Raw genomic sequence first — 16,349 nt, 5'->3', positions numbered from 1 at the left:
TGGAAGCAGATCCAATCAGCAATCAGCGCGCGCGGGTTCTGGGCCGTAGAGCCACTTCTGGAGTAGGCTGAGGCGATCTGAGGTCTGTGGTGCGGAGGAGGTAAGCGTTTGGCCGGGAGAGCGTCTTAACGGGTGAAACTTACTCCCGCGGTTGACAACTCCTAGGATATGGAGCTGCACACCCCTATGGTGGGATCCTTACCTCCGAGAAACTGGATACCTGTCGTCCCACCAGGCCTGAGTCTCGTTCTTCTCCGGCTCTAGAATCCCACCGGTTAGGAGAGAAAGACATAGGGGTGGGGAATTTGAAAGAACGAGTTAACTGTCGGGCCTCCCTTGAGATTTGCCAAACCTCTTTTTTCCTGAGCTTCTTGATTCTTTCACACACAGTCTGAAGAAGATAATGAGCGCTTGTTACTGTTGGGGTTGAGCGGTGGGGCTGGGGAGTGGGGAGGGAGGGACTGGGCAGAAATCCAGTCACGCCTAAGTGGCCCAGGCCTTCTGGTCTAGGTTTCCATCTCTTAGTGGATTTCTGGACTTAAGCTCTCTTATTTGAAAAGAATTTTTTTTATTGTGGTTAAAAAAAAAAACATATATACAAAATTTACCATAAAAATTGAGATATAATTGAGCTATATTAGTTTCAGGTGTACAGTGTAATGATTTAATGTTTGTATGTTGTATGTATTGGGAAATGATCACCACAGTAAGTCTAACATCCATTATTATACATAGTTACAAAATGTTTTTTACCCCCTGTGGTGAGAATTTTTAAGTCTTCTCTTAGCAACTTTCATATATGTTTTCATATAGTATTATTTTCTGTAGTCACCACGCTGTACATTATATTCCCATGACTTACTTATTTTGTAACTAAGTTTGTGCCTTTCAACCCTCTCCACCCATTTGCGTGCCCACCCCTGCCCATCTTTGGCAACCACCGATCTGGGTGTTTTGTTTTTTTTTTTAATCTGTGAGCTTGTCTTTTTTATTATTATTTTTAGATACCACATGTAAGTGAGATCATATGGTATGTCTTTCTCTGTCCGACTTATTTCACACTGCATAATGCTCTCAAGGTCCATTGGTGTTGCCAGTGAGGAGATTTCATTCTTCTTTATGGCTGAATAAAATGTACTTATATATGTCTGTCTATTTTGTATTGGATTATCTTTATTTATCAGTCGGTACACACTTAGGTTGTCCTTGCTGTTGTAAGTCATGCTGCCATGAACATAAGGCTGCATATATATTTTTAAATTAATGTTTTCGTTTTGTTTGGATAAACACCCAGAAGTGGAATTGCTGGATCATATGGTAGTTCTGTCTTTACCTTTTTGAAGAACCTTAATAATATTTCCCATAGTGGCCACACCAATTTATGTTTTCACCAACAGTGAACAAGGAAATTCCTTTTTCCCCACATCCTGGCCAACACTGGTTTCATAATTGCCACTCTAACATCTCATTGTGTTTTTTTTTTAATTAATTAATTTATTTTAATTGGAGGCTAATTACTTTATTGTAGTGGTTTTTGCCATACATCAACGTGAATCAGCCACAGGTGCACATGTGTTCCCCATCCAGAACCCCCCTCCCAGCTCCCTCCCCATCCCATCCCCCAGGGTCATCCCAGGGCACCAGCCCTGAGCACCCTGTCTCATGCATCAAACTTAGACCTGCGATCTGCTTCACTTATGATAATATACATGTTTCAATGCTACCCTCTCAAATCATCCCACCCTCACCTTCTCCCACAGAATCCAAAAGACTGTTCTTTATAGGGTCATAGTTACCATCTTTCTAAATTCCACATATATGCGTTAGTATACTGTATTGGTGTTTTTCTTTCTGACTTACTTCACTCTGTATAATAGGCTCCAGTTTCATCCACCTCATTAGAACTGATTCAAATGCATTATTTTTAATGGCTGAGTAATATTCCATTGTGTATATGTACCACAGCTTTCTTATCCATTCGTCTGCCGATGGGCATCTAGGTTGCTTCCATGGCCTGGCTATTGTAAACAGTGCTGCAATGAACATTGGGGTACACGTGTCTCTTTCAATTCTGGTTTCCTCAGTGTGTATGCCCAGCAGTGGGATTGCGGGCTCGTATGGCAATTCTATTTCCAGTTTTTTAAGTAATCTCCACACTGTTCTTCATGTGGCTGTACTAGTTTGCATTCCCACCAAGGCTGTAAGAGGGTTCCTTTTTCTGCTCACCCTCTCCAGCATTTATTGTTTGTAGACTTTTTGATAGCAGCCATTCTGACTGGTGTGAGATGGTACCTCATTGTGGTTTTGATTTGCATTTACTTGATAATGTTTAGTACTTTTTCATGTAACTGTTGGTCATCTGTATGTCTTCTTTGGAACATTTTCATTTTTAAGTCATATTACTTTTTGGTATTGACTTGTCTGAGTTTTTCATGTATTTTGGATAGTAACCGCATATCAGATATATGATTTGCAAATATTTTCCCCCATTCAGTTAGTAGTTGCCTTTTCATTCTGTTAATGGTTTCCTTTGCTGTGCAGAGGCTTTATAGTTTAATATAGTCCTACTTGTTTATTTTTGTTTTTTACCAAACTCCCCAAATCACCAAGACCGATGACAAGAAAGTTGCCACTTATGTCTTCTTCTAGGAGTCTTAGAGTTTTAAGTCTTACATTCGAGTCTTTTAACCATTTGGAGTTAATTTTGGGGTATGGTTTCATTCTTTTGTGTGTGGCTGTCCAGATTTTCCAACACCATTATTGAGAAGACTCTCCCTGTCATATATTCTTGGCTCATTTGTCATAAAATTAATTGACCTTATATGTGTGGGTTTACCTCAGGGCTCTTTATTCTGTTTTGTTGACCTATGTGTAAAATTTGCCATCTTAATCTTTTTTATCCAATAAATCAGATCAGGTCAGTCGCTCAGTCGTGTCCGACTCTTTGCGACCCCATGAATCACAGCATGCCAGGCCTCCCTGTCCATCACCAACTCCCGGAGTTCACCCAGACTCATGTCCATCGAGTCAGTGATGCCATCCAGCCATCTCATCCTCTGTCGTCCCCTTCTCCACTTGCCCCCAATCCCTCCCAGCATCAGAGTCTTTTCCAGTGAGTCAGCTCTTCGCATGAGGTGGCCAAAGTACTGGAGTTTCAGCTTTAGCATCATTCCTTCCAAAGAAATCCCAGGGCTGATCTCCTTTAGGATGGACTGGTTGGATCTCCTTGCAGTCCAAGGGACTCTCAATAGTCTTCAACACCACAGTTCAAAAGCATCAATTCTTTGGCGCTCAGCTTTCTTCACAGTCCAACTCTCACATCCATACATGACCACAGGAAAAACCATAGCCTTGACTAGACGGACCTTTGTTGGCAAAGTAATGTCTCTGCTTTTGCATATGCTATCTAGGTAGGTCATAACTTTCCTTCCAAGGAGTAAGCGTCTTTTAATTTCATGGCTGCAGTCACCATCTGTAGTGATTTTGGAGCCCAGAAAAATAAAGTCTGACACTGTTTCCACTGTTTCCCCATCTATTTCCCATGAAGTGGTGGGAACAGATGCCATGATCTTTGTTTTCTGAATGTTGAGCTTTAAACCAACTTTTTCACTCTCCACTTTGACTTTCATCAAGAGGCTTTTTAGTTCCTCTTCACTTTCTGCCATAAGGGTGGTATCATCTGCATATCTGAGGTTATTGATATTTCTCCCGGCAATCTTGATTCCAGTTTGTGTTTCTTCCAGTCCAGCATTTCTCATGATGTACTCTGCATGTAAGTTAAATAAGCAGGGTGACAATATACAGCCTTGATGAACTCCTTTTCCTATTTGGAACCAGTCTGTTGTTCCATGTCCAGTTCTAACTATTGCTTCCTGACCTGCATACAAATTTGTCAAGAGGCAGATCAGGTGGTCTGGTATTCCCATCTCTTTCAGAATTTTCCACAGTTTATTCTTGTCAAATGGTCTCCCTAAAACACTTCCTCCAGAAGCCCACTCAGAAGGCATCTGGTTGCCTGTTTCAAACCAGATAAATTGCTTCTTTGCTTTTGCTTTGTCGTAGACCCCAGATGGGCTTTCCTGGTAGCTCAGCAGTAAAGAATCCACCTGTAATGAAGGAGTCACAGTAGACATGGGTTTGATTCCTGGGTGGGAGAAGATCCCCTGGAGGAGGGCATGGCAGCCCACTCCAGTATTCTTGGCTGGAGAATCCCATGGACAGAGGAGCCTGGCAGACTACAGTCCAAAGGGTTGCAAAGAGTCAGGCACGACTGAGGCAACTTAGCACGCACACACGCACAGACCCGAAATACAGTGAGGTAACTGCCCATAGGAAATACTTGTTAAAGGTTCCCCCCGCCCCTAAATTTTAAATTCCCCCTGACTTCCCCGGTGGCTCAGTGGTAAAGAGTTTACCTGCCAATGCAGGAGATGTGGGTTCCATCCCTGGGTGGGGAAGATACCCTGGAGAAGGAAATGGCAACCCATTCCAGTATTCTTGCCTGGGAAATCCCACAGCTAGAGGAGCCTGGTGGGCTACAGTCCATGGGGTCGCAAAAGAGTTGGACAGGGCATAGTGACTAAACAACAGCAACAGCAAATTTTAAAGGCTCCCATTATTTGACATGTCCTAACTAGAAATTCTCATTTCTTCTCTGCCTTCTGATCTAATCACACCAGTTTCTTCTGTGTCTCACAAATTTTTCATGTTCATACTTGGTCTAATCTTGCTTTTAATTCTTTGAGAGAGTATCTCTATAGCAAATCTAACCTTCATCTTTACAGTTTCTCATAATCGTTGTCATTCTAGGGAGCTAGCACTGTGTACTGAGCACTGTACTAAGCCATTTGTTCTTCTCAGTAGATTTCTCTGATCTTCGATATAGTTAATTCTGAAAGCACTTGCAGTCTTTATTGTATAATTTACTACCTTATAGCACTTGCAACTACCTGGAGAAATTTCAGATATTTAGTTGTCCATTTATTTATATTGTCTCTCTTCATTGAAAATGTATGCTGCATGAGGACAGACTTCATCTACACAGTTAGAACCACAGTGTCTGACAAATGGCCCACATTAAGATAATGTGTCAGATAAATAAATATAGCTTAGAATTACATGGGTACTTCCTATTAATTTATTTCATGTATATTATTCTTCCAATGATAGTATGAGGTTCTTTAATATTAAATCTTGGTTTTAGATTTTTTAAGTTTGTATGGCATAGTATCTCTAAATATAGCACTACTGTTCTTCAGTAAGTGACTCCAGATTGTAATACTGAGGACTTCAAAATATCTGAGGACGTGTTCTCTTTATAGAAAGGTAGATTTAAGGGTATATGTTTGGGGAATGATAAATTTAAACCCTTGTGTTAGTCACTCAGTCGTGTCCGACTCTTTGAGACCCATGGACTGTAGCCCACCAGGCTCCTCGGTCCATGGAATTCCTCAGGCAAGAATACTAGAGTGAATTGCCATTTCCTTCTCCAAAATTTAAATCCTTAAGTATTCTTATTTATTTGTTACATTGAGTTGTACATTCAGCTAGCTTGTTGAATATCTATACATATACATGCATGCAGAATTTTACATTAATTTTTCTCACTGATAATGTATTTTATTGGCTAGTATTCTGCAAGGTGGGGAAGGATCAATTTGCACTTAATTTCTAAATTAAGGTATATTTAAAACATATATAATGTTTGATTTTTTGCTTAAAAATTTTCTAAAATTGTTAATGACTGTTTATAGCTTTGTGAACTTAACTATCTTTTGTGTATAGCAAGGAAGATTTTTAGTGTAAACACATTTGGATATGGCATAAATTGTTTAACCAACCTTCTACCAGTTAACATTCATTTTGTTAATGTTAGTAGCCAATACTGATACAATTCTTTATATGCCAGGGACATTTCTAAGAACTTTGCATATATTAACTCAGTTAATTGTCATAACAATCCTATAAAGTAAGTAATACCGTCTTCGTTTTACAGATTAGGAAACTGAGGCATCGGCAATGTAAGTGACTTGCCGAAGGTCATCAGGCTTGTAAATTCTGAAGCGAGAATTTAAACCAGGACAGTCTAATTGGAGAGTTCACTCACATGAGTGTTATTATTGATAATGTTGCAGAAAGCATACCAATGTAGACTTATGCAAATATATCTGTAGGATTATTCCTGGGAGTAGAATTTCTGATTCAAAAGATAAGTACATTTAAAGTTGTAATGGATATTGCTACTATCCTACAAAGGGATTGATCTTCAGACAATGCATGCCTGTTGTTTTACACTCTTGCCAATATTGTTTTTTTTAAATTAATTTTTCATTATTGCTTGTCTGAATGAAAAAATAATTTTAATTTGCATTTTTATGACATGGGTAAGGATAATGCATTTTTCTATATAAAATGTAATTCTTTTTTTTTAAATTCCTCATTTGTTTTCTTTACTCATTTCTATTTGAGTGTTTTTATTGTTTGCCTTCTTATTGCAAAATAAATACAGATACGAAAAACCTCACACAAAATAAATATAAAATTTATAAATTATTATAAGATGAATACCCTTATTACAATGCAGATCAAGAAATGAAATGTTGGTAATCATTGCAGAAGTCTCTCCATTTGGCTCATCTCAATCACAGCCTCCCATCTTCTTTTACCTCCTCTTTCTCACTATCCAAAAGTAATTAATATCCTGACTTTTATAGTGGTCATTTTTAAAATTTTTTCTGATTTGTTGTTACTTTTTTCTATTAATTTGTGAGCATTCATTATTCATTAAGAAATTAGTTCTTGGATGCCAAGTATATTACAAATTTCTTTATTAAGTTTTTGGGTTTTAACTTTTAACTTTTTAATGATATCTTTGTCCATTCAGAATTCTAAAAATTTTATATAGTGATTTTACTTAGTTTTGTCTAGAAAGGCCTTTCCTCATCTAAGATCTAAAAAACATATTTTTTCCCTGTTCTTTATGGTTTGGATTTTTTGAGGGATGGAGGAGTACTATAAAGATTGAGGCATATATCTATGCTCATTTTTCCGCACAAAAATTGCACATTTGTTAAAAAGAATGAGGAAAGTGTGTATGGGCCAAAATATATCTGGAAAAAAAAGCAATATATATCATAGGTCCCTGAATGTGTGACTCTGGAAAGGTTTTGTGTTCCACTGTTCAGTTGCCTATCTATGTGCTAATTGAACACTATCATAATTAATATAATTTTTTAAAAATAAGTTTGACAACTGGTAAAACAAGTCTTCCCATCTTAATCTTTGTGAGGATCTTGACTGTTTTGACCATCTGCACTTCCATATAAATTTTAGAATTAGCTTGTCAGATGCCACAAAAAGAAATGAAAACTTTTGAAATTTTGGAATAATATTGAATAGATCAACTTGGAAAGAATTTTATATCCTTAAAACATTGAGTCCTCCAATCTGTGACATAACTTTACGTATCTTTAAAACTCTCTATTGATAAATAATAGATCTTCCAAATCACCTGGGCTCTCTATTTCTTGACCTCCTTTCCTCCAGTGATTACATTCTCTACCTTAGCTTAGCTACTCACTCCTCTGGTCATACTAATTTAGACTTTGTCTTTCTTTCATTTTGTCTCTGTTTTTACCTGTCCTGCTACACTATAGACGAAAACGCACAAACACGTTCTACTTTCACTTTAAATTCATGCCTACTAACTTCAAATGGGCTTTAATGTTACCCAGTTATCCTACTATTTCACCCTCTTCCACTCTTTTATATATGTATTTTATATATTTTTTTCCCTTTCTTAAATCTCCACTGCATTTTTCCCATCTTCTTTCATAGCTGATGACCTTAGTTACCACTTCACTAATGAAAGAGAAGCAATCCAGACAGAACTTACATAAGCTTACATATTTATTCATCTTCCTGTATCTTTGCCCCTAATATTCTGCCTACCTTTCCATTAAAATGGATGAACTGCATGTACATCTGTCTTAAGCCAATCCCTCTACTTGTGCATTAGATCTTTTTTTTTTATATTATTATTATTTTATCTATTTATTCTGTACATTAGATCTAGTTATTCTTTTTTCCTCTCCTTTCTCTTCTGCATTAGAATGTTTGCTTCTCTTACTATGTCATATAAAGATGCTATATTTCATCCTACTTTAAAAAAAATTGTAACTTTCTTGACCTTGTATCTTACTGCAGCTGGGACCTCGTTTCTTCCCTTTAGAGAAAAAATTCTTAAAAGTGTTTTATATACTGGATATGTTCAATTCTTTGCCTGCTGTCTCTTGAATCTACTTCAGTCAGGCTTTCACTTCCATGATTCTCTTGAAGCTACTTTTATGAAGGTTAACAGTGACCTCCATTTTTGTTATTTACTTCAATGAAATTGTGTGACACATTATTCCAAAACTTATGTAATAGGGGCCTGGCAGGTGCACAACTGTTAGGGCGTGGCCATTAGCACGGTGCTTAGAAGTTGTGCTCCAACACTGGTCAGTCTTTCAGTGGTCTTCACAACAGAAAGTGCAGTGAAGTGGATCTTGGGCTTCTCTGCGGCTTCTCTCCAGCTTCTCCAGGCCCTCCGGTTTCAGGCTGGTGGGTGAGCTGAGGGGCCAGAGTACAGGCTAAGGGCTGTGTCCTGTAGAGATATAGAGCCCTCACCTTGAAGCATCAGGGAACATATCCCCTATCCCCGCCTCTGTGATCAAATGACCTTGGCAGTATCCATGGGTCACAGTGTGTGGGACCTGGCCCTAATTTGGGTGGACTGAGGGCAGGCTGGGTCTTGGGCACCTTGTTCCCTCAGTGATAATGACTGGGCAGAGTCTGGGAACCTGGCCCTGAGGGCCCTACCAGCTGAGAGCTGTCTCTTCAGCCAGGCCCGGGCACTGGCTGGAAGACCCAGGCTGAGTGCTGGATGGCTGCTCCCAGGCAAGGGAAATCGCTCATGTAGAGACCCCCCTTCTCTTAGCCTGGACCTTGGGGGGCAAAAGTTGAGCTTTGGGACTTTTCCCTCTCTTGTCAGAACAGGGAATAACATTTGCTTTGGTGGCGGTTTATAGAGACATCAACCTGTGACCTGACCTCAAGAACCAAGGACCTCTGACCTCATCTTGTTTTCTCTGCCTTACTCTGCTCTAATCACAGTGGCTTCTTTACTGCTTTAGGACACAGCAGTCATGTTACTTCCCCAGGACCTTTGTACTTACAGTTCCCCCTGCCTAGAGCCTCTTCTCCTAAATATCCATGTGTCTTACTTCCTTCTGTCTTTCGTATTTTTGCTAAGTTGTCTCATTGACCTTATATGACCACCTTGTGAAAAATGATGTTGCCCCTGTCTGAGCACTCCATATGTTTCTTCCTTGTCTTGCTTTTCTTCATAGTTCTTTAAACTGTTTGATATATAACACATATGTATAGTTAATCTTTTATTTTATTTATAGTTTATTTATATTTGTTTTAATCTTTTGAGTTTATATTGTTTTCCTCAAGTGAAATGTAACCTCCTTGGTTGGAGGAATATTTGCCTGTTTTCTTCACTGTTACATCTTTAGCTTCTAGGTGAGTATCTGGCAGGTAGTGGGTATCAATGAATATTGTTAAATGAATATTTTTTACTTTAGTTTTTCTTAACAAGGTTAACAAAAATCATAAGGCACATGTCATTGAATCAGCAAGATCTAGATCCAGATAGTACTACAGATGTGGAAGATGTTGCTGATGCTGAAGAAGAACTTGTTAAAAAATGTGAAGAAATGTGGAAAGATATGGAAGAAGTAAGTATCAAGACATAAAAGTGATATACTAATTAATTACTGTGAGGTTGAATTCCATTTCAGTAATAGATGTAAGAAAGAATTACACTGATTTCTGAAAGCAGTTATGCACGTGTGCAGTTGTGTCGGACTCTCTGTGACCCTATGGACCGTAGCCATATGTGACCCTATGGACCTGCCAGGCTCCTCTGTCCATGAGATTTTCCAGGCAAGAATACTGGAGTGGGTTGCCATGCCCTCCTCCAGGGGATCTTCATGACCCAGGGATCAAACCTGCATCTCCTGTGTCTTCTGGATTGGCAGGCGGATTCTTTACTGCTGAGCCACCAGGGAACCCTGAAAGCCATTATATTATATGATAAATACTTACATATTTTTTAGATTTATAAGCATTCATTTTAGAAATTTTATACTAGGTGAGCTGTAGAAAGAGAAAAAATTAGCAGTCCCTGTCCTCAAGGAGATTATCATCTAATTCAGGCAATCACAAATTATAATATGGTGGTAAAGTTTAAAGACTACACTTAAAAGGAGTACTAAGCCTAGCCCGAAGGTATCAAAGGTAGCTTTCTTAAAGAGGAAATAATACTGAATTCATTTCAAAAGGATAAATAGGAGTTAGCCTGTGAAAGTGGGAGAGGTATACAAAGTAGAAAGAACAAAATACATAAATGTTGGGAGAATTTAGAGAACTCTTAGTAGAATAGTATGACATTTAAATTAGGAGAAGAAGGATTTGTAGAGTGAGACTGGAGAGGTAATTAGGGGCAAGACATGAAGGATTTTGTTGAATGAATATTATGGGGAACTATTAAAGGATTATAAACATGAAGTGGCATTATGAGATACCTTGTTTGAGGAAATAACTCTGGTAGTTTTGAAGAGGATGGAATGTAGAAAAATGAGACTACAGAAAGAAAGAAAGAATATTCAGGAGGCTCTAGTAGTGGTCCTGTAAGAAGTACTAAAGCCAGATGTCATTGCAATAGAAGAATGGATTTAAGAGATACTAAGAAGATTGGACTAAAAGGACCTGGAGGTTAATTGTTGTGAAATGGTTATGGGGAATTACAGATAGTTTTAGGAGAAGGCAATGGCACCCCACTCCAGTACTCTTGCCTGGAAAATCTCATGGGCGGAGGAGCCTGGTAGGCTGCAGTCCATAGGGTCGCTAAGAGTTGGACATGATTGAGTGACTTCACTTTCACTTTTCACTTTCATGCATTGGAGAAGGAAATGGCAACCCACTCCAGTGTTCTTGCCTGGAGAGTCCCAGGGACGGGGGAGCCTGGTGGGCTGCCGTCTATGGGGTCGCACAGAGTCGGACACGACTGAAGTGACTTAGCAGTTAGATTACTAGCTTGGGCCATTGAGTGGTTAGTGGTTTTATTTTCCAAGACAGAGAATATAAAGAGTAAGAACACTTTATACTTAATGGGGTTTGAGTGAAAATATGAATTAATTTAGAAAATTTGATTGAATTATATGTACATTTTCTGAGTTAATGAGATAGAATCACTCTGGTGCACTATAGTATGCTGGTAAAAATTTGTTATACTCAAAATTGTGTAATATATGATACAGGCCATAGACATTTTTTTACATCTTATTCCCAGTAAAATTTTACATTAAGGCAGGTTAATGGTTTTTTTATTTTTTCCTTTTTAAAAAAATTATTATTTTTTGAACATATATCCTTGGTACTCTGTGATTACTGAAATTTTAAGATACTCTGTGTTGCTTTTGAAATATTTTCAATATAGAATTTTGAATTTAAAAAATAACAAAAAATTTTTATGGAAAAGTATTGCAACTAGAAATAAGCACAATTAACATTTAAGTTGCCCATATTTTTACTTAGATATAATCACTATTAACAATTGTGAATTCTTTTTCAATAGCATAGTAGCAATGTCTCCTGATGATTTTATTTTCATATGATTTTAACTGTCTTCTTACCTTTTTTGTTATCTTTCTGTACTGCTTTCCTCCTTGTTCTATTATTTCCCATTTTTCCATTATTTACTTTCTAATTCACCCTAGCTATTAGTTTTTATTTTTCTTATGCTCATTTTTTCATTCTGTGTTGAGTCAAGAGTCCACTTGTACTTTTGTTGTGTTCATGTTGGGACCTGTTTGGCTTCCTTCTTGATCCTCTTGCTTAGGAAGTAAGGATTTTAAAGATTGTTCTCATACATAAGATATTTGTATATTGTTTTAGAGGAATATTACATTGGTATAAAAGGATAGAGGAAAGAAATTGTCTATGGTATATAGTGTGTGATTTGTTTTTCTTTTCTTTTTAAATCAAGTGTCAAAACAAATTATCACTTACTGGAACTGAGACGCTCACTGATTCAAATGCTCAGGTATGATTCCTTTTGTTCTTCCTAAAAGTAGAATACATTGTGTTTTAGGTACAAAATGTGTTTGTATTTATGCCAAGTATAACATTTTTGTTACTACCTATATTCTTAATGATTTGGAAAGTTTTCTCCTCTTTCTGATTTAAGAGAAATATTCTAAAAACTTTTTGAATAATCTGTTATAAGTAAATTCTTTATTATTTATGTTTTAACAACTACACGTGCATTCAGCACAGAGTGAATTGCTCATTGGCTGCTATCGTGATACCGTGTTAAAAATTAGAACAAAGACTGTCCTATGTTGTGTTAGGTGCAGTAGCCACAGTTATTTACTTTCTGTGTGGAATTTTGACTAATTTTACCCTAAGCTTCATAAAAGGATTAAACTATTCATCTGAATAATCAAAGACCTGTAGAATTAGCTTAGAAATATACCAGTGGTTCAGTGCAACAGGTTAAGAATTTAAAGTGTGACAGAGATGACAGCACAATCTTTGGGAAAGAGATGAATTAGTTAATAAATAATAGTGGTACAACTAGATATTCATCTGGAGAAAATAAAATTGGACTTCTGTCTTTTATTGTAGAAACATAAATTTTAGATGAATTGCTATGAAAACCTAAGAAAAGCTGGAGACTGTGCAGTCTTGGTAGAGACAGAAGAAAATGGCTTGGCTAATAATAGAAATCTAGACATGGTAAAAGAATTTAGATGCATTTGACCATATAAAAAGCTAAAAATGTTTTTAAAATAAAAATTCTAAGAACAGAGTTAAATATGCAAATAATTCCAATGAAAGTTCTCCAGAAATACTGGGAGCATGTCAAAAGACATTGGAACCTATTGAAGGCACTCAGCTGTCCATATTTGGTATCATGTGAGCATCAAAAAAAATAATGGCTTCAGTTGATTATAACAATATGAAAACATTAAAATCTATGAGCATAATACTCCTCAGTGATAAATGAGAATGAATGAGAAAGAGACAAGAAAAATGCTTATTTGTCACTTTGAAAAGTGCCTATTATAGCAGAGCTTTGAAAACTGGTCATAAAAAATTAAATCATCTTTTGTAAAAGGTTTGTATCCATCAATAAGTAAATAATGTTCTTTTGTACAGGGTAAAACTGAATATTATATTTGGGAAATCATTGTACAATAAATAAATTATCTGGTTTCCTTGGGAAACATGATTCTTTTCTTGTAGAAATTGAGACCTTCTGAATCAGAATCACTAGTGATGAAGCCTGTAAGATTCCTGAATGATTTTCGGGCAATAAGCCAAACATCAGTTTTGAGGGAAGTGCTCAGGTAGTGGTAAATAATCAGTATCCTGAGATAGTCAGTAATAGCATTATCCAAAGAATCCACAAAATGTCTTTTCCTATTGTGTTGGGGGTCTCCCACATTCCTCCCAGGTTTGATGCTGCTGCTAAGTTGCTTCAGTCATGTCCGACTCTGTGTGACCGCATAGACGGCAGCCCACCAGGCTCCCCTGTCCCTGGGATTCTCCAGGCAAGAACACTGGAGTGGGTTGCCATTTCCTTCTCCAATGCATGAAAGTGAAAAGTGAAAGTGATGTTGCTCAGTTGTTTCCAACTCTTAGCGACCCCATGGACTGCAGCCTACCAGGCTCCTCCATCCATGAGATTTTCCAGGCAAGAGTACTGGAGTGGGGTGCCATTGCCTTTTCCGGCAGATTTGATGGTTCTCTACAGTTATTCAGAGGACTCAATCTATAGTCATCATATTCATCACTGAGATTTATTGCATTGAAATGATACAGAATAAAATTAGCAAAGGGAAAAGAAACATGGGTTGAAGTCTAGAGGAAACCAGGCATGAGCTTTCAGGACCCTTTCCCAGTGGAGTCACAAAAGACATACTTAATTACCCCATTGAGTTGTGAAGAGTGTGAAACATTGTCTACCAGGGAAGCTTATTGGAGACTCAGAGTCCAAAGTTTTTTGTGGGAGGTAGTTACATAGGCACCCTTTTGCCTGTCAGTTATCAAAACACCAGACTCTTAGGAGGAAAGCAGGTGTTCAGTATAAATTGTATTTTCTCACAGTTTAGGCACAGAGAGCCACTCTTATCAGATTGGTGGGAACCTACTTAAGATCCAGGTTCCTAGATGCCAGGGGCCAACCTTGCAAGCAGGCTTTTAAGGATAATTTCAAGCTTGCTTAGTTTATTCTTTTCAGCATATCTATTCATTTCAAAAACTTCAATATTAAAGGTCAGTCCATTTTCTAAAGGAAGAAATTAGATTTTTAAATGGGAAAACGGTAGGATTTCTCAAATTTTAAAAAAATCACTTTAGAAATACTACTCTTTTCTTTGTTAGAAAGGGTTTAATTTTATAGCAGTATCAGATGTAATTTGTGTATTTGCCTTAGCTGAGCTTTAAAAGGTAAGAGCTGAGTTTTATCAGTATGCTGCTGCTGCTGCTAAGTCACTTCAGTCGTGTCCGACTCTGTGCGACCCCATAGACGGCAGCCCACCAGGCTTCCCCGTCCCTGGGATTCTCCAGGCAAGAACAGTGGAGTGGGTTGCCATTTCCTTCTCCAGTGCATGAAAGTGAAAAGTGAAAGGGAAGTCGCTCAGTTGTGTCCAACTCTTAGTGACCCCATGGACTGCAGCCTACCAGACTCCTCCATCCATGGGATTTTCCAGGCAGGAGTACTGGAGTGGGGTGCCATTGCCTTCTCTGTTTATCAGTATAGTATGAGGTTAAATTATATTTTTTAATAGGTTAAAAAAATGAGTGTCAGTAATTTTATGTATTTTGATCTAATATGTTCAGGAAAAGTGATATAGAGTCCTTATCATTTTGATAGTTTTGCCTAGTTTAAACTCTACTTTTTAAGAATTTGTTATCCTTTTATAGTAATAATAATAATTATCATTTATAAGTGACTTTATAGTTCTCAAAATCTTTTTTACATTCTTGTTTAATTATCTCTAAGAAAATTATGTTAAACTCTTCTTTGGCAAAAAATTTGTAATACCTGTAGATGCATTTTATATAATTAAGGAAATCTTTCAAAGAGAGTAGGTTTTTCCGTCTGACTATTCAACAGCCAATGTTATGATCCAGGGTAGGGTCTTTAAGCTTCCCGATCTGTATTTTAAAGATTGATTAAACAAGAGTACTTGAGGGACTTACCTGGTGGCGCAGTGATTGGAATCTGCCTGCCAATGCACGGGCTATGGATTTGATCTGTGGTCTGATCTGTGGGTCCAGAACTAAAATCCCACCTGCTGGAGTGCAACTAGACCCTTGCACTGCAGCTACTGAAGTTAGTGCACTCTAAAGCCCGTGCTCTGCAACAAGAGAAGTTCCTGGTCCCTGCAACTAGAGAAAGCCCAAGCTCAGCAACAAAGAGCCCATGTACCACGGCAAAGACAAAGCACAGCCAAAAATAAATACGTAAATTTTAATTATAAAAAAAAGAGTACTTTGTAACTTTTAAATATAGTTATTACAGGAATACTTATTGCTTGCCTTTTAAAAAATATTTATTTACTTAATTTTTATCTTTGTGTTGGGTCTTCTGCTGTGTGAGGGTTTTTCTCTAGTTGTACAGAGCAGGGGCTGCTCTTTAGTTGTGATATGTGGGCTTCTTGTTATGGTGGCTTCTCTTATTGTGGAGCATGGGCTCTAGGCACACAGGCTTCAGTAGCAGTGGCTTGAGAGCTCTAGAGCACAGGCTCAGGAGTTGTGACACATGGGCTTAGTTGTTCTGTGGCATGTGGGATTTTCCTTCACCAGGGTTTAAACCAGCATTCCATACATTGTAAGGCGGAGTCTTAACCACTGGACCACCAGGGAGGCCTCCCTATTGCATTTTTGAAATGTAAGTTTTTGATCTATTTGACTACCTATAAAAATTATGTAGAAGAGATAAAAATGTTCTAAAATTTAAGCATGTGTTAGTCACTCAGTTGCGTCTGACTCTTTGCAACCCCATGGACTTTAGTCCACCAGGCTCCTATGTCCATGGTGCTTCCCAGGCAAAAATACTGGAGTGGGTTGCCATTTCCTTCTCCAGAAATTTAAGCATACATACATGTTAATTTTATGGTCTAATCTGGTAACAGATTTATCACATAGATTTGTAATTTATCAAGATTAAAATGATTGGAATCACCTAATATCAGAAACATTTATTCTAATTTATTTTTGGCTAAAGGGAT

At 37.7% G+C, this 16,349-nt stretch overlaps 1 protein-coding gene across 3 annotated transcripts in view; it reads left to right on the top strand.

The window, feature by feature from the left end:
- The first annotated feature begins 1 nt into the window (after position 1).
- CENPK (centromere protein K) overlaps positions 2 to 16,349 on the top strand; it is a 36,954-nt gene continuing 20,606 nt past the window's right edge. The window contains exons 1-3 of one of the 3 annotated variants that reach the window (XM_010845521.1): positions 2 to 100; positions 9,630 to 9,782; positions 12,095 to 12,151. In XM_010845521.1, coding sequence (XP_010843823.1) covers positions 9,666 to 9,782; positions 12,095 to 12,151 — 174 coding nt within the window. In that variant the 5' untranslated portion in view covers positions 2 to 100; positions 9,630 to 9,665. The other 2 variants (XM_010845522.1, XM_010845523.1) reach the window with 2 other exon arrangements.

This window comes from Bison bison, unplaced genomic scaffold (assembly GCF_000754665.1).
Source record: "Bison bison bison isolate TAMUID 2011002044 unplaced genomic scaffold, Bison_UMD1.0 scf7180017864218, whole genome shotgun sequence".
In the NCBI taxonomy this organism is placed as follows: domain Eukaryota; kingdom Metazoa; phylum Chordata; class Mammalia; order Artiodactyla; family Bovidae; genus Bison; species Bison bison.
Note: the sequence above shows the minus strand (reverse complement) of the source record. Positions and strands in the feature narration are given on the sequence as shown.